Below are 18,723 nucleotides of genomic sequence, written 5' to 3'. Positions count from 1 at the left end.
AGAACATCAGGGTTATTATTGATCTTGTTGGCAATGCCAATAACCACTGCTTTCGTGATGCCCTTGGAGTACCAGAGGCTGTCTGTATCCTATGTTAGTGTTGCCATGATCAGATTCATCTTCCTTTTAGCCTGCAAACAAACATTTAAGCTCCAGACTCCACAGTGAGTGATCCTCTCACAGCATCCTTCCCTGCTGTTTTTTTTTAAGTAAATACAAGCCGATTATTCCAAAAATGATCAGGATCCTAAAGGTTTTATTCCAAAGGTTAGAAACGTCTTGCATAGGTAAGCTGAAGTTGAGCACAACTGCTGTTCATTCTAATTCTGCGTAATTCCTGGATTCACTCATATCTATGCATTCCAGAACAGAAGCTGTCTCCTCTTTTGTAATAAACTACTGTTATTTATGTCAATATACCGTATTTAGAGTAGCAAAATGTGGCCCCATTAACTGATTAAGAGGTAAAGCGAGGAGGTTTGTGTCTTGACGGATCTATCAGCTTATAAATATATATTAAATATTTCTGTGAACTTTTTCTAAGAAAAAAAAACATTTAACATCAAGGCAATACAGGACACAGTGTCTTAATTTGTAGAAAGTTGTACTAAAACTACTAAAAAAAAGTTTAATTTGAGAGGGCTTTGTGTGTACGGCCGTCTCGGGCCACAACACCTGATAACGTTCATATCTTTGATAACAGCCAAATACAGTGGCTATTTTCTACTTTCTCAGAATGTCTTTGAATGTTTGATTTTATTTCTCTGTTTTTACCGTCCAATGAAGCTGGGTTTTATTTGTAAGAGTTTATCTTGGCAGGAATCGAGCTGCGGTGTTTGGCTTTTACGGAGACAAATCCATCAATTTGGTTGTGTCCCACTTCCTTCCATCGTTTCCTCTTGGCATTTAACGAGGCAGAGGTCTCCAGCAATGCACTTCAATGGTTTGTGCAGACAATATGGCAAGCGGATATAACACTCATGTCTTATCACTCTCTAGGCATCAAGGAAAGTTCCTGGGTTATATAAGCCCTTTTCAATTCCCCTGTTTCCCAGAGGCTGGTACATTTTCACAGCTATGGTTTCTCATAGCTGAAGCTACGGTTTTGGATTGTTATCACACACCTTCTACTGAAGACTGAGGTAGGCTGAATAAAGAATTGACCGTTTCACAGCTTTTATCTAAATGAGCCTCTGACTGAGAGATTACAGATGTGCTGTATTAGTTCTGTCAAATGTGACTCTTAATGAAACTGCAGTTTGACCCACACCAAGAAATCGTCCGATATTTGTTTTTTTATGTGAAAGAGCTAATACTAATACTGTATATACAACTGCAAACTGTAAAGGGAAACAGCTTTAATTACGCATTACTCATTCATTGTGTGTTTTAAAATTAAAAGAATTGATTAAATAATATTGTTTTTTTTCCCCCCAATAGCTCAAAATGATTTGCTTTTCAAATTGTTTGTTCTTACAATGATGGAACATCGCACAGCTGAAAACACAAAAAGAAAAACACTCGCTAGGGATATAAGATGATTGTAAGAATGTTGTTCTGAGTATGTTTGCAGTCTTGCCCAATATTGCTAAAATTGGACTCAATGCAGTACAGCCGTCTGCTCCATTTATTAGTTAATTATTTCAGTGACAGAGATATAAAATTCTTCCACCTTTTAACATCTTAAACTTGCACTTCAGCTAATCACTGTGATGTATATCTGCTGTTCCACAATCTATGTTGTAGAGTTTGTAAGACCGCAGATTAATGGATCTTGTATCCATCTGTCAGCTTTTTTTATTTGTCTGGAATAAAATATATTAGCTCTCATTTGTGAGTGGCAAGATGGTGTAGTAGTTATTGTAGCTCAGGGTTTACCTGGGGTGCTATCTTTGTAGAGTTTGTATGTTCTCCCCCATTCGAATGGGCATTCTCCCACAGTCCTAAGAAATATTGGTAGGTTAATTGGCTTCTGGTGTGAGTGTGTCTGCCTGAATTGGATGAAGCAGCTATTCTATATAATTTTAATTGTTCTTATATACTGCACAAATTATTATATCTTCTTGTGTTTGTCTGGGCGTTCCCTGTGATGAACTGACATCCTGTCCAGGCTGTATCTCACTTTATATCTTGGCAATAAGCTGGGTTATACTCCAGTGTCTCCTGAGACACAGTACTGGTTAAAATGGCTTGATCTCTCTGATTAACTGTTGTAGAGAAATGTAGTGGGTTGTTTTGTCGCACACATTTGGCACCTTAACGAAGCATTCACCCCTTTCGGATGATGTCACATTTTGCTTAATTCCAAATTATGTCCAGCCATTTTTTAAGTGAATGTTTAAATTAAAACTGGGTGTTTCAACAGAACAGGTGAAAGAATTTCCACATCAGCCAAAAAGCTCCAAAGAAAATCTGAAATATTGTGATTGCATACAGTACCTATTCACCAACCCCCTTGCTATTTCAAGCCTAAATGACTTCAGCTGCACCAAATCACCTTGTCAATTCACACAATTAGTTGAATAGCCACAGTCTGTGTGCCATTATACACAGACAATAAATAGTGGTTCATGTGACTTCAGATCTAATATACTTGTCTCTGTAAGTTCCTTCCATTTCAAGCAAGATTTTTTTAAAACAGCCACAAGGATAAAGTACAGAAGGCAAAGATCAGAAGACGGGTCAAATATACTGAATATCCCTTTGAGCATGGTGAAATTGATCATTCCGAAGATAATTTTGGATTTTGTTTGGAAGAGGAAGATTGATCTTACCACCCAGATGCCGCCCATTGCTTCAATGACGCCACCTTGAGGCTGATAGCAGAGATCCAACAAGTCTCTTGATCAACTCCACGTTTACTGTCAAGCAACGTGAGGCAGGTTCTCATCAGCAGGGATTTGAAAACTTCTTAAAACTGAGGGATAAAATGGAGGGATGACAATACATCCTTCAGTCTGCTTGAAGCTCGTTAACACACATGTCGTCATGTGATACTCTGATGGCCTTAAAATGCCAATAGCTTTTTGAGCCCATCTAAAGAATCATTTGAAAATGGAAGGGCCTTTATTTCAATTTAGAATGTGTTTTCTTTCAAATGTTTACATTTTTAAGTAAAAAATTAGTACCCGGAAAGATCTTGAATGGTGTTTCTGGGGCACTTTTGTTTAGATAGTTGGATATGACCCAGACAAGTGACAACAATGAAAGTTGAAAAGACAGAAGTTCAGTTACTGAGATCAGCTGAAGAATTTTGTGGCTTTGTAATGAGATCAGTCTCACAATTTAGAGTCTGCAAAAATGCTCTGCTGATCTGACTCATGGCACACGATTAAGGGTTTTTAGCTGAGGTAAATCCAAAACCATGCAGTGTTTAGGATTGTTAACTCCCAGTGTTGGGGTGCCAGGTTGAATTCTGGACCTTAAGCTTGCATATTCTCCCCATGTTTGAGTGAGTTTCCTGTGGGCTCCCCAGTTTCCTCCTACAGTCCAAACCCTGCTGGTGGATTAATTGGCTTCTGGGGAAATTGGCCCTGGTATGAGTACAGTATGTGTGTGTTTGTGCTTGTGTCCATGTCTTCCCTGCAATGGACTGGTGCCTACAGAAGTTCTCATCTACAGTGATGCCCTAGCCAGGAAGCTCAAAACATTGCAACACAAAAAGGCAGAGCAAATTGGGGAAAAGCAAATGTCAATTTAAAATCTAGGTAGCAGCATTAGTAATTGCAGATATCGCCAAATATAGATTGAAGCTGGGGTGGCATGGTGGTGCAGTGTGTGAGTGTGTGAGTGTCCTGTGATGGGATGGCATTTAGGCTCCAGACCACCATGACTTCATGTTGGATAAGTGGTTAATGAAAGTCAGGACTGACTTTCAGTACTGTAATTGGTCAGTTATTAACTATTATATTATCTTCATAGATGACTAGATACCTATAGATTAATGATTGATCTCTTTAAAATCCAATTAATTGAATTGAATACAACCTGAATATCATTCGCATACAAAAATAGGTGAATTTTGCAGTTTACCCCAATAACTTCGAACACGACTTCACCGAGGAACTGCATGCATTATCAATTTAATATCTATTAAAGGGCTTTAATAAAGGTTTTTTTATGCAGGACAAACCTCCAGGCAAATTAATAATAAGCTTTGATCAACTTCTGAGAACACGTGCCTTGTTTTTAGACAGCAATGAGTTAAAGGCAGAAAGTTTGCAAGGAAAAGTTTGAAGCTGGCAAGGATAAAAAAACAAAGTCAGGTCAACAATGTGTCAAACATGTCTAAACTCGGTCTCTGATGACAGCAGAGTTAGAAGTTGTAAGATACGTTCACTTTGATGATCACCTTTAGATGCAATTTCCCTCCCCCCAAAGCTTGAAAGAAACTGTTTAATAAGTTAGACTTCACATGGTGTTGTATGCAGCAGTATTGTTAAAACATAAGCATAGTTCTTAGAGATATATGCTTTTTCGCAGGTATTGTGTGTAAAAAATGAATGCAGACAAAATGTGAATGTTCTAAACTAATGCGTAAGAATACATTGTTGTTTAATGCAGTGTGGGAGATCCCAGAGGTCTTTGTAGCCAGAGCCTTATCAGATCTTAATCTGCCACTGTATATGTTCTCCAGACAATACCTGGAAGTAATATAAAAGGCAAACAGAATGGCAGGATATAGGCATTATATAGTTGAAAATGTAGAACTTAAATCTAGGAATGTTATGCCACAATTGGACAATGTCGTAATTAGGCCTTGTTTACAGTAAATGGTGTTTGGTCATCATGTTATAGAAATAATGCTGCTTTGGGATCAGTCCAGAGAACAGCATCCGGATGCATTCCAGGGAATAGAGGAATGCTGTGCGCTGACAGGCTGATGAAAGATGAGTCCTGAGCAGAGGAACTGAAAGAAGTAATCGGAATAGGCAGACGCATTGATGATGTCAACCCAGGATACTACTACAGATTGGCCATTGAAATACCAGCCAGGGAGTACAACTGGAAACTCCATGAAAGCACATTTAAAACCAAGGACAAAGAGACATGTCATTACACAAAGAGTGGTGGGAGTCTGGAACAAGTTACCCAGTCAGCTTCTTGAAGCTGATCCCCTGGTCTTCTTCAGTAAACAGTTGGATGAGATCATTAGATTAATTACCAAGCATGCTACTGTAGGATCTGATGTGCTAGTTCTGTTAAAAAGGAATTCACATAAATTAACTTGAGGAATTCCCTCACATCTGATCAAAGGTAGTTTGTTACAGCCTTCTACAGCAGAAATATTCTGTTTCTCGTGCTCGAGAGTGAGTAACAGAATCTGGATACCGACATTGCCAATGTGTAAATTATTAGTCCCTCAGAACTGTCCATTCATGTGTATCATTTTAATTGTCAGGATGTTAATTTCATTCTTGACAGTGGAAAGAGAGAGTAAAATTCCCAACGGTTTAGCTGTGGAGCCTTCTGTGAATACAAAACAGAAAAAGAGAAGAGAGGAACAGGAATATGGGGTGGGCGAGGAAAGTAATGGACAGCACAGGGGAGTGAGACTGGAGGTTTAGGCAAAGGGGGACAGTGGTCAGACTATCGGAGAGACACATACCCCACAAGAAGGGCTGAAATGTGTAAGTTGAAAGGATTTCACAGGTTAAGTCCTGTTCCAGAATCCAGAATAAACCATGGTCAAATACAAGGGGAAAATTCCCTCCCTGTGAATTCAATTTCCCTCTGAAGTTGTGGATTGCATAGGTGTCTTTGAATTTGTGAAAGGACATGAACAGAGAGGTCAGTGGGGCCAAGAGAGGGGGAAGGTAAATATTTTTAAGCATGAATTGAGGCATTTCTGTAACACAGTGGGCACTTGTCACTGTCAGACAAAAGGGACTGTAGGAAGAGGAGCCTGTTAGAATGACAATTATTTTCTTCTTCTAGCTATTCCCCCTCCTGACAGATGGAATTCAACAGCCCGAGAACATTCCAATGGAGTTTACTGTTTCTATTAATAGGTGGGTACTAGAATTGAAATTCTCATTATGCCTCAGCAGAATGTGGCCTGATCACTACGTACTGTAGCGGATTTGGCCGTTTTACAAGAATTTTCCTCCACAGGAGGTATCAGACTCAGTCTGTATCACAACTTACTTCATAGAGCCATTTTTATTTTCCCCAAAACACATTTATGATGAATTTTCCCCATGGGGTTTCTCATTCAAAATGTGCAATTAATCCCAGGTACCGTACGTTTTAACATTATTGTGCCGGAAGAGAAATATTTCAGTTATCCAATGACCACATCAATTAAATCAATATGAGCGACTGAACATTGACGTGGACACAATAAAACACTAGAAAACAGCACTGGAATTGAAAATGCCTAGAACACAAATATAGAAACAAATATAGATATGATATTAATAAATTTGTCATTTAATTGCTCTGCTTATTCCATAACTGTGATACTGTAACTACCATGTTTCCATTATGTTGCTGTTATTATGTGAGCTACAATTAATTTAGCTTATGAATGATGAAAAGTATTTGTTTTTGCAATTAATTCTTATGTTAATTATCTGATACGCTACTATGCAAGTTACCACATTAGTGTGAAAATTTTATAAATTTTAAAACAAAACTCAGAACAATAAAATGAAATACCCTAAGCAGATAAAGGATGAAAAAAAAGTTTAAAAGACAATTGCTATACATTGGAGTACAGAATTTCTAGTGCCATAACTGTGCACTATGCGATACTGACATCACAGATTCATGTTGTGTCTTTATCCACTTATACCACAGGCTGGGCATTTTCGGAGCTGGCATCAGGAAAAGCCGAAGATGTGTTGCCAGCTCGCTGCAGCCTCTTTGGGAAAGAGCACATCCAGACGTTTGATGGGACGTTGTACGACTTTCCTGGGGACTGTAGTTACATGCTGGCAGGGGACTGTCAGAAGAGATCCTTCTCACTGCTAGGTGAGGTCATGTTTACACACAATGGTTACAGGGTCAGCAGTCCCTCTACACAGCAGATAAGGGTGAACTCTGAGAAAGCGCTTTACTGATCTAGCTGACCTCTTAAAATCACCTTCGTGTTTAGGTCTGGAAGAGACAAAATAATCACTAGATTCTCAAAATTGCACTTTAGTGACTGAGTCAGGAGAACAAAGTAGAACCACCATACTAGTAGGCGCATGCACCACATCCACCCATCCAATTTCTAACCGCTTTATCCAGTTACAGGGTTGCGAGGGGAGCTGGAGCCTATCCCAGCAAGCAACAGGTGCACGGCCTTATGGGATACAGCCTAGACCGGACGCCAGTCCATCCCAGGGCACACACAAGACACAGACACACTCAGACCACAGGCTATTTTTTAATAGAAGCCACTTAACATGCCAGCATGTCTTTGGACTGTTTGAGTAAACTGGAGCAGCTGGAGGAAAGCCACATAAACGTGGGGAGCACATGCAAACTCCACACAGACAGAACTCCAGGTCTGGAATTGAATCCAGTGCAGTAAAGGGGAAATGTTAATCACTGTGCCTCCATGCCACCCTTGCAGAGCTTTTATTAATTACAGGTATGCAAGCTTACCTCAATTGCAATTCCTGCAACACATTTTTTTATACTTTCATGTGACGTCACTCTCAAAACGCATGGTTCATTGCTCAGATTAACAGCAGTTTGCAACAAATGTGAGCTGTCTGTCTGTTGCATGATGTAACTGGTGAAATTCCCCTTGATGACAACCCAGATTGCAGACAGCTGTCATTTCTGTTGCCAGGGGGCGACTGATGTTACAAGGGTCTAAAATCCTTAATAAAAGAATCAGCTGACAGACTACATTAAAGTTCTGGAGTGACAATTCTTGAAATGTTCATTACAAAGGCCACTGACCATCAAAGTTGATGCCTCAGAGAATTGATTTCTCATTTCCCAAAGGCACAAGCATGCTGTACTTCTGACTTTCAAACTAATCATGTTTGTGACTTGTTACAAAAAAATGAGCATTTTTAAACATTTTTCTACCCTTCCTTTCCTCTCATTTGCCACACAGTCCTTCCTAACTGCAAATAACCCATTTTTCTTTCTTATGGGTAATGGAAACAAAGCCAGCACTTCAGACAGGACAGGAAGTCAGTTTCAGTCCATTAGTAGGGCCATCAAGAACACTTCCTAGTGTAAATAAACCCCAACGCCTGTTTCCACCAAAGCCCCACAAATTAGGCTGGAGATACACATGTAACAAAGGGTGTCGCTTACAAGACTCACAAGACGATAGAGTCAGAAATGTTGGAAACCGCTTGCGTTTTGGATTTCTTATCTTAGCCTACCGTTTTATTTGAACAGGCAGGAACTCAACAGCTTAGGGAGGCAAAGGTCACAAAGCCATTTTTATGAAGCAAAATGTAGCCAAATACCAGTGGAAAACAATGCAGGAGAACACACATTAGGTGATGTTGACATGGATGATAAAGATGATCCTGATATCTGTTAAAAGAACACCTTAAAAGGTATGAAAATGGAATGAAGTGAAAACATGTGATAATTTATTTTGTTTTTGCTGCTGAATTTGTGAAAAGAGCTACAGATTTGTAACCTAGTTTATCTTTAATTTAAGCCATAAACCAGGCGTCTCTGTAAGAACGTCCAGAGGTATTTCTAAATGTTTGAGGGGACATCATACCAGACCGAAATTGACTCTTTTTCAAGAGATGAGAAAGTGTTACTGTATATCTTCAGGAATGGAAAGTAGTTTTTTTAAAGTAGGGAAATCTTTAGCAGGGTTTCATAACCAAGGCAGGACGCTGCCTCGCTGTGCTGGGGCCCTGGGTTCAGTTTCAGACCTGAGGTGCTGTCTGTGTGGAGTTTGCATGTTCTCCCCATGTTCATGTGGTTTTCCTTCACATGCTCCGGTTCTCTCCCACAGCCCAAAGACATACTGGCAGGTTAATTTGCTTCTCGGAAAACTGGCCCTGGTGTGAGTGAGTGTGTTTGTGTCTGTCTCTGCCCTGTGATGAACTGGCATCCTATCCAAGGTGTATCCTGCCTTGTGCCCGTTGCATGCTGGGACAGGCTTCAGCACCCCCAAGACCCTGAATTGGGTGGGTTTAGTGACTGTGGCTCTGTGGGTGAATCATACAGCCTTGAGTTTCTTCCTGTGCAGGTGATTACCATAACGGACAGCGAAAAGGCGTGACGGTTTTCCTCGGTGAATTCTTCGAACTTCACCTCTCTTTGGAGGGAGCAGTGACTCAAGGAGAAACCAGGTAGCACAGTCTTTCTATGACTTGGTCCTCTTGTCACAAAGGCACATGGATAGAACAGAAAGGATAATTTCTTTGCTTTGATGTCTCTGTCTTTTTCTTTCTCAGCTTTCCTACATTTAAGAGTGAGGCACTTTAAAGTACTTTTAAAGAGAGGAGGCTTGTGTTATAGTGTGTAGGCTGGGGATGAGTGGAGCCCTGAATATGCTGATAGCCTGAACAGCTGAAAGTCTTTATATCTGAACATCTAGAACTACATGCTATCTGTTTCGTTGCTGAGTGTAAAACAAAACATAACCAATAACCTTGTGAATAGTTTGGTACATATACTGTACGTGAACTCGTTGTATTTATGCACTAGATGTATTTAAAGATTTAAACAACTGTTTTTTATTGGGGGGGGGCTTCAAACAGGCTTTTTTTTGTCATTTATTGTCAAGCCTTTATCTTTACTGTTTTGGGTTACAATAGGGTATATGATCAGTCATGACCTGCAAAGGTATCTCAAGTAGCAAAGTTCTGGAAGATGTCATGAAACCCTTAACATGCTTATCCATTCAGTATGTGTTTGAGCATAACTGCCTGGTCGACACCATTGTTGGGTGGGCTAGGACCTCACTAGGTTACTACATACAGTACAAGGGTTTAAAAGTACAGTAATGGCTTCATATTGGGGAACGCATACAATAGAGAGGACAGGTCCTCACTCCCCCTGTGCTAGTGCAAAAGACGATTAACAGTTGTAAAGAGCGAACCACGAGGGTATAAACGAGGTCACTTCCATTTTTTCATTACGCATACGGTACTCAACACTCTTAGTTCTGCCCAGCGTTGCCTGACTCCTGATGTCTGTGTGTTTGTGCCAATTGACCAGGCTCTCACTACCTTATGCCTCTAATGGGGTTTTTGTGGAGTTGGAGCTGGGTTACTACAAGCTATGGAGTGAAGAGTATGGCTTTGTGGTGAGGATCGACAGTACTGGCAACATCAATGTGGTCCTCTCCGAAGAGCATTTTAACAACACCTGTGGACTGTGTGGCACCTTCAACGGCATACCTGCTGATGACTATATGGCGCAGGAAGGTGAGGCTTACTTTCCTTGGTTGTTCTGGGCCTTGCCTTTCTCCTCAGTCTACTGAGGTCCAGCTGTGCTCTCCTCTCCCACAGCACCAATTAAACAGTCAACAGGCTATTAGTAGCTGAGAGGTTGTAAGAAAGAAAACTACTGGGGTGCAATTCGCAAAGCAAGTTAATCTTTTCATCACCTTTGGTCAGAGGGAAAAAATACCTAAAAAAAACACTCTTTATGTGCACACATATATGCTGAGAACTGTGTACAGTGCCTGTTCTGTACAATGTGCAGAATGAAAGTGGAAAATAATAAGAATCTTTACCCTTATAGAGTACAGTGCTCTTCTGCACACTCCACTCAAAGCTCATTACAAGTAATGGGGAATCCTACCACCACCACCAATGTGCAGCCCCACCTGGATGATGTGACGGCAGCCATAGTGCACCAGTACACTTCCCACACATCAGGTGTCAGTGGGGAGGAGAGCATAGTGATAAAGCCAGTTCAGAGATGAGGAGGCCATGATTGATATCAAGTTCAAGCAGAGATCTGGCCAGGATAACAGGCTTAACACCCTTACTCTATTGGAGTAATAGGCATTATAATGCCTATAATTGGGTATTAGAACCCACACGGACCACAGGATGGGTGCCACCTACTGGTCCAATTGACACCTGAAAGAAGCCACTGGAAGAAAGCAGTTCCATTTTGAGTGTGGAATCTGCACAGCACACACAAACGAGCTCAAAGAGGTTAATTAGCAAGAAAAGGGTTTTGCTTTTTCTTTCCGTGTCCGGTTTGTTATTTGAAGGCAAGCTGCCATGGCCATTAATGCGATTTGCGGGTGTCTGTTCTGTGCCGAAGGATTTTTAACAGACAGCAGCTACGACTTCGCCAACTCCTGGGCCCTGCATGGGGCTGGAGAGCCCTGCCGAAGAGTTTCCCCTCCCAGTCAGACCTGCAACGTGTCCAGCGAGGCTGCAGAGGTAAGTGTGCCACATACCGATGGCTATGATGTCCAAAGTATTAGGCTTGGGCACAAACAATATGAGAGCCAAGCTCTGACTGAATTAAAAGTTTTTTTTTTCCTCAGAACTGTCACAGAGGACAATTTGCAGCCTACGCATGCTGATGCAGCTACCCACCTGAACTACTACCGCAATAAGATTACGTTGAGGGGGCACCTTAAACTAAAAAAAAAACTTTTAAAAAAGTGAAAATAAACAGGACAGTGATCATTGTCTCACAATGCAAAAAAAACTTCACTAGTATTCTTCGAGCTGCAGGCTTGTATGCATTTGGGAAATTTTAACCCCTTTATCCAACAATCTCAAGATGTACCAAACATGCGCAGCAAAGAAGGTCAAAGTATTCTGATGCAACTCAGTACAGTAACCCATTTTCATGGCTCTTAATGTAAAAGAAAAGGTTACTGTGGTGCTGGTTTCCCCCTTTTCATTGTGCATTGCTTTTTCCTAATCCACCTGCTCTTCCGTGTTGCAGGAGCTGATGTCACGGTGCGGTGCCCTGCGGAATTCTCCGGTGTTCCTGCGGTGCGCCCACGTCATCGATCCCGAGCCCTTTGCCTCTCTCTGCGAGCAGGACGTGTGCCACTGCGGGAGTAACGCGGAGTGCCAGTGCCAGGCTTTCCTGGAGTACAGCAGGAGCTGCGCCTTCAAGGGCGTGATTCTTCAGGGCTGGCAGAGAGAAAGCCAGTGTGGTGAGTTTACGTAGCTACCCTTGCAGACACACTGGGTGATGCCAGTGTCAACCAGTCTCTTTCCTGGAGAGCAGGTTTTAAAATTCACTTTTCAGTCATCAAATATCAAATCATAGGCTGTACCCACTTTTGACCAGTTTACAACCTATACACATAACTTATTAAGACAGTTTTGCTCCTTGGAGACTGAAGGATGTTTGTGTTCTTTGACCTCTAAACTATTTCATTAGACATCCAAAGTGCTTACTGTAAGTGGCTTTAGTTCCACCGGTGAGTTTATACTGTATATTACAGTACATGTAAAACCTGATGTGACTGTCCAACACCAGGATTGGATACCCTCAGACTAGGCCGACACTATTCATCCACAATGAAAAAAATAGGAACAGTTTGGGTGTCAGGAGGTACATCTAAGCCCATTTAAACCCACAATGTCCTCCAAGCTTAGGTCTAGTCTTGACAGAGGTCCAGTGTTAGACCAAAAGGAACTGAACTCTAGACCTTCAACTGCAGTAAATTAAGTGATAGAGAACTCCCTTGGAAAGCAAAAAAAAAACATGAGTAGACCCCCTCCCTTCCTTCCTCCCGAGAAGTGAGACGTACGTCCACCCCCAAATAACACAAAAGAACACAGATTAACAACTTGGACCGAAGGCAAGGTGCACCAGTTCAGAGATCAAATGGAAAGCCATTAAGCCTTCTGCTGAGAATGGTTCTCCTTCAGAAACCTTATAAAAGAAGAAAAGACTGTCATGCTGTAAAATATGGAAATAATCAACGTGGTAATGCATTAGCCACATCTATCTTTCTGGTTCTCTTCCTTTTCTGATACTGTAGATAACTTTGTTAAACCACAACTCAGCAGCAGGTACATGTATACATTTCCACGCATAGGTTTTGCATAAGTGTATAACATACCTATTGCTTCAAAGTACTGTATACATGTTCAACAAAGCTATCGGAGGAATCATTGGGAATAATTGTAGTTTAACACAATATTGTAAAACACAATAAATGTTATGTTTAACTAAGGTGAATGGTAAGTTCTGTTGGAGACATGGTAAGATTGTTAGAGATAGTTACAGGTACATGGCCCGTGCTGAAGTTCTGCAGTTTTTGGCTCTGCTGTGATACTGACTGCTACAAGCGATTCTAGCTGCTGCATTAAAGATCCATCAAGTATAATCTGTTTCCAGTATATATTTCTTTCCTGATAGGTGACTATTGCAGCTGTCAATCAAAGTATATTTTTTTACTTCTTCAAAGCCCTCTAGCAAGTCGACTACAGGCCTTTAGGCTCTGAGAATCTACTGTATGTTCTGCTGTACAGGCCTAATAGGCACGCCCAATCCCTTGTCTTTCAGCTCCCACGTGTCCCCTCGGCATGGTGTACAGTGACTGCACGAGCCCCTGTGCCATTCACACCTGCCAAGGCCTGAACATCAATGAGGTGTGCCAGGAGGAGTGTGTGGATGGCTGTACCTGCCCCCGTGAGTGTCTGGCCTGTCGCCCACCGGCTGCGTTTCAAACAACCAGTTTGAGAGGGAGCTCGTATTTCATCCCCCCCAAACAATGACATCTGTGAAGCAAAAACAAAAAGCATTTTCTAACACGAAATATCTTTGTTGACAAAATTGGAGAATTTTCTTTTCGCATTTTGTGAGGGAAATGTGCAGTAAGCTTTAGACCAAGGCCTATCTGTTCTGAGAGCATAAGACAGGTTACAAACGAGAGGAGGACGAAGTAGTTTGTTTGGCAGTTAGTAGCGAATGGATCCGAGGTTCTTGTGTAGTCGTTTCTTGAAAGAAATCAGGGTATCGGTTCCACACTCTCACCACTTTTTATCTTACTTTAGAGTACTGGGTGATGTTTTGTGGCTTCACAACACTCTGTGTCGAGAATGCGCATGAAAGTGAGGTCGCTTGGACGTTCTAATGTGTCAATATCTTTCCGACAGTGGGGAAAGTTCTAGATGAAGACAGCTGTGTCCGCAACAGCAAGGGCTACCTGTTATGAGAACATAAGATGGGTTATAAATGAGAGGAAGAAGAATCTAATTTGTTTGGTAGTTATCTGGGAATGGATCCGAGGTTCGTGTGTAGCAGTTTCTTGAAAGAAATCAGGGTATCAGCTGCAACGAGGTGGTTGGGTTGCTTGTTCCCCATTCCCACCACTGTTTATCTTACTTTAGCGTGCTGAGTGATGACGTGTGGCTTCACAGCACTCCGTGTTGAGAAGACATGTGAAGGAGGGGCCACTGTTAATATGTCTGTATCTGTCTGACAGCGGGGAAGGTTCTGGATGGAGACAGCTGTGTGGAGGCCTCTCGATGCACCTGTGTCCACACCAGCAAGCGCTACCCACCAGGCTCCAGCATTGCACAAGACTGCAACACCTGGTCAGTGCCAGTTCTCCCAACAGAGTCTCAAGTCCTCCTATTGTAAACACCCCAGTCGTATCAGAATACCTGAGGCTCCTTCACACCAGCAGTGTTTTAGGTTTCAAGTTAGGTTTACTGTGGTAAATGTGGTAGTTTGGGAATCTTCCCTTGATTTTATTATGCTAATATTTCTTGCAGTTTGAATTATGCCACATTGTCCTATGCTACGCTCCTGTACATGCTTACCATGATATTACTGTGCTTTTTAAACTTCACTCTGCTTTGATCTTTCTATACCACTGAAAAAGTAATCCAGAAACTGTAGATACACTTGATGAGCTGTCAAATGGAAACACGCATTACTAACTGCCTAACATACACTTCATCTAATGAATTTATGATTATACAGTATGATAAATGAGGTTATTACGGAAAATGTTGTAGCTGACTTAATGAGAGCTGTAAACTTTTTATTGTAGAGAAACTTAGAAGGGTCAAATGATTATTCTTGAAGGTTATTTTGTATCCATCTGTGACTTTAAGAGTCAAATCTGTAGACAGATAAGAGATCATAACCATTTAAAAAAGTTGTACTGCGTACCCTTTTGTGGCACAGAGCAGAACCTTTTCACAGTACACAGTGAGAAACCAGAGCTGAGAAACACATAGCTCTAGTATCATAAGACGTCTGTTGCTGGCATTCATGGCTTTCTGGTACCCTTGCAGGGGAAACACCTTTGCTAATCATGGGACTGTACCTCATCTCTGTAGATATGGTCTGAGATCAGCAAAGAACTATTAATCCAGTCAACCCTTTAGGAGTGAAGACTTTTCTTTTCAGAAAAATACAGTGAAGGTGGGCTGGTTAGCTTTGCTGGCTTGCAGCTCTGGGTTCAGTTCCTGTGCTGCTATCTGCATGGAATTGATAGATTCTTCTCTGTTTTCACAGGGGTTTCCTCTGTTTGCTCTGGTTTCCTCCCACAGTCCAAAGACATGCTGATAGTTTAATTAGCTGCTGTAAAATTGGCCGACAGGAGAGTGCGTGCATGTTTATGTCTCTATATCTGCAATGGACTGCCTCCCTACTAGGTAAAACAGTTAGAAGATGAATGGATGGATGAATATGCAATGACTAGGCTTTAATGTGATAATTTCCTTCTTTTTATATGAATCAGCATTTTCCTTCTGCTGATTTTAGGATCTCTTTCAATAAAATGAACAGGTGGCGAGAGCTGCAGAATAATCATAAAGTCTGTCAGTTCCCTGTAGTGCATGCTGGCAACCTCAGAACCTGGACATGTGAGATGTGTTTCACCTCTCTAAGTAAATCCCTTTTTTTTTGGAGTCATGACCTTTATTCTAGCAAGACTCCTCAGCAGTAATTAATGTGCAAACCATAACTTGCCCGTCTGTTCGTTTTTTACAGTGTTTGCAGACATGGCTTGTGGGAATGCTCGAATGAGGACTGCCCTGGTGAGTATTCATGATTAAATCTGCCACGATGGTTTAGCATTGCTTTAACAACGCTAAACGTTTCTAGCTGCCATTCCACTTTCACATCGGTATACAGCCAGGCACAGTTTGCAACATCTAGCAACATCTCAGGTGAGAGGGGACTTTAACCAGCAGCCATATCACCCTGCAACACACAACTGGCAGCCCCACTAAAGCTCAGCAGGTGTGATAGCCTGGTCAGTACCTGGATGGGAGACCTCTGGGAAAGACTAAAGTTGCTGCTGGAAGAGGTGTTAGTGGGACCAGTAGGGGCACTCACCCTGCGGTCTGTTTGGGTCCTAATGCCCCAGTATAGTGACGGGGACACTAGACTGTAAAAAGGTGCCGTCCTTCGAATGGGACATAAAACCATTTGACCATCCTTGACAAATTTCCCCCCTGGCATTTACCCATCATGGCCTCCTAATAATCCCCATCTCTAAACTGGCTTCATCATTCTGCTCTCCTCCCCACTGAGAGTTGATTTGGGGAGAGTTGCACTATGGCTGCTGTCACATCATCCAGGTGGGGCTGCACACTGGTGGTGGTGGAGGGGATCCCCATTACCTGTAAAGCTCTTTGAGTGGAGTGTCCAGAAAAGCTCTATATAAGTGTAAGGAATCTCGAACTACTTTACAAAGAAACATCCTTTGTGATACTTAAAGCACTTTACACTTTAGTTTACTATGTTCACTAGGGGTACAGTTATGATTCGTTTAGAATTTACAATGCTCATGCATCAATCTCATTTAAAAATAAACTGAATAAATAAACAATATTATAATCATACAAACTAAATGATACAGTATGAATCGAACTTATAGGCAGAACTCTGTGTTAAGGATTGAAAATGTGAGAGCATGATAGTCACTGGAACCTTTTCTTGTTTTCTTAATATTGTCTTATCTTTTCCTAATCACATGCAATCACCAGCCACACAGAGCTCTGCCATTTTGGTTTTTACACAGCAGAAACGCTTACTGCTGAAACATGAGCTGATGAGAATCACCCACTCTTTCCTGGCTACATCTCACCGTTTTATGAAAAAAAAAATCTAAGTTCAATTTCATTTCCACTGGAAAGACCTTTACCTACAATATAAAAATGTAGTTTTGTTGCTTTCTCAGAGACTTTTGTCAGTTTGTCACCTCGAAAACACCTACTGTGTATCTGCAAGACTTGATTTCATTTTCCAAACATAAACCCTCCTTCACTTTCATATGCATAAGAACATAAACGGAAATAATTAACTTTTCAGATGGACTGTAGACATGACGCAAAGCCCCCCTAGAATGCAATTTAATTTGAAATAAATTATTCTAATTCTGGGTGAGCCATTAACAAGCCAAGCAATGCCGCCTTCTGCCATCTGTGCATCTCATTTTCCTGTGTCGTCTGCTTCTTCATACTCCTTCCATGAGCTCCTTCCTGACACTTGTTTGCTATATTTTTAATAATCTTAAGCAACAAAAGACTAGAGTATTCGCAGCCTCCTATTTAAACATTCTGAAAAATCTACCTTTGGGATTTTTGCTATTTGGACTCTTTTCGACAGATGCAGAGGTAAAGGAAAAGTCAATATTCTCTAAAATTTCAAATGCTTGTAGTAGATTGGTGCGGTTCTTTCTAAGGGAGAAAATGTGCAGCCAAAGACAAGACACAGATTTATAAATTTTACATTTACATTATCACCTGGAAGCCATTTTAAAACTTCCAAGTAAAACTGAAGCACTGGTCAGTTACAGTGGCTTTGTCACAGAGGATGTCAATGTGGTCCCAACAAAACAGCTCACCGCCACATATAGAAAGCAACATTTTCCTTTGTCAGAAACTCCGTGTTTTGTTTTATTTTTATGTGTTTGACATTCAATCCATTTTGATGCCAGTTTCCTTTACTCTGATCTGTAGGACCTCTGTGGAAATCGGATGTCTGTAGGCCATGAGTGGGCTTTATTTATTTTCAGATGTTTCTAGGATGCTGATAGAATAATGCATTTGAAAGAAGAGGCACCTGCCCACTTAGCTTTCCGGAATGTTTACCTCATGGTCTAAAAAAAACATGTTTACCCATGCTCTAGCAGAGTAACTTCCCAGCACAGATACACCTTTGACATGAGCAAGGAAATAACTGCGAAAAACTTTGCTTCCAGTCTTTCCTGTTGTATCGTGCAGTGCTCAAAGACTCCCATACTAGCAGAGAGTATTTGTCAACCATGTTGCAGGGGTTTGTCAGATCTGAAGGCCTTGCTGCTGTCAGATCATTTGGAGTGTGTCTTTTATCCAAGCTTGCCAATATGCTTACTGTGTAAGAAGCCAAGATCAAATGTGCTTTTTTGCCTGCCAAGTTCCATTGTCGAGAAGGACTTCTACTGTAACTCCATGAGGGGGCCATATTTTTATAGGGTGGGGTCTATTGTACTTTCCTAAATAATGCTCTTCATTTGCACTTTACCTGAGGAAAAATATTTTTTCTCTCTACTGTCTGCCCCCTAAGTTCAGCTCTGTATCTAGTTTGCTTACCTATTATATAATTCAATTCACTGCTCCTTATGCATGTAGTTATGTGGCAGGAGCTGAACTGCAGGACAGGCTCAGTGACTGTTTGAACAAGCAGTGAGAGCACAGCAAAGCTTCTGTAATTTCATGCCAGATCAGAAGCTGAGCTCTGCAGCCCAGATGCCCTTAATATAGAGCAGAGCAATCCCTAGGCCTGCTACAGTATAACATTATTCTCTGACATTGAATTTGGTCTAATATACCTAGGTACAGTATATTGTGCTGTTTAAAA

General features: G+C 41.3%; 1 protein-coding gene across 1 annotated transcript in view; it reads left to right on the top strand.

Annotated features, from left to right (window-relative positions):
* The first annotated feature begins 1,031 nt into the window (after positions 1 to 1,031).
* vwf (von Willebrand factor) overlaps positions 1,032 to 18,723 on the top strand; it is a 68,322-nt gene continuing 50,630 nt past the window's right edge. Inside the window, exons 1-10 of the mRNA XM_006633831.3 lie at positions 1,032 to 1,142; positions 5,938 to 6,011; positions 6,802 to 6,975; positions 9,170 to 9,272; positions 10,144 to 10,352; positions 11,206 to 11,327; positions 11,845 to 12,061; positions 13,426 to 13,551; positions 14,348 to 14,459; positions 15,868 to 15,914. Coding sequence (XP_006633894.3) covers positions 5,957 to 6,011; positions 6,802 to 6,975; positions 9,170 to 9,272; positions 10,144 to 10,352; positions 11,206 to 11,327; positions 11,845 to 12,061; positions 13,426 to 13,551; positions 14,348 to 14,459; positions 15,868 to 15,914 — 1,165 coding nt within the window. The 5' untranslated portion in view covers positions 1,032 to 1,142; positions 5,938 to 5,956. The remainder of the gene's footprint in view (positions 1,143 to 5,937; positions 6,012 to 6,801; positions 6,976 to 9,169; positions 9,273 to 10,143; positions 10,353 to 11,205; positions 11,328 to 11,844; positions 12,062 to 13,425; positions 13,552 to 14,347; positions 14,460 to 15,867; positions 15,915 to 18,723) is intronic.

The sequence above is a fragment of the Lepisosteus oculatus genome, chromosome 7 (genome assembly GCF_040954835.1).
Source record: "Lepisosteus oculatus isolate fLepOcu1 chromosome 7, fLepOcu1.hap2, whole genome shotgun sequence".
Lineage (NCBI taxonomy): Eukaryota > Metazoa > Chordata > Actinopteri > Semionotiformes > Lepisosteidae > Lepisosteus > Lepisosteus oculatus.
Note: the sequence above shows the minus strand (reverse complement) of the source record. Positions and strands in the feature narration are given on the sequence as shown.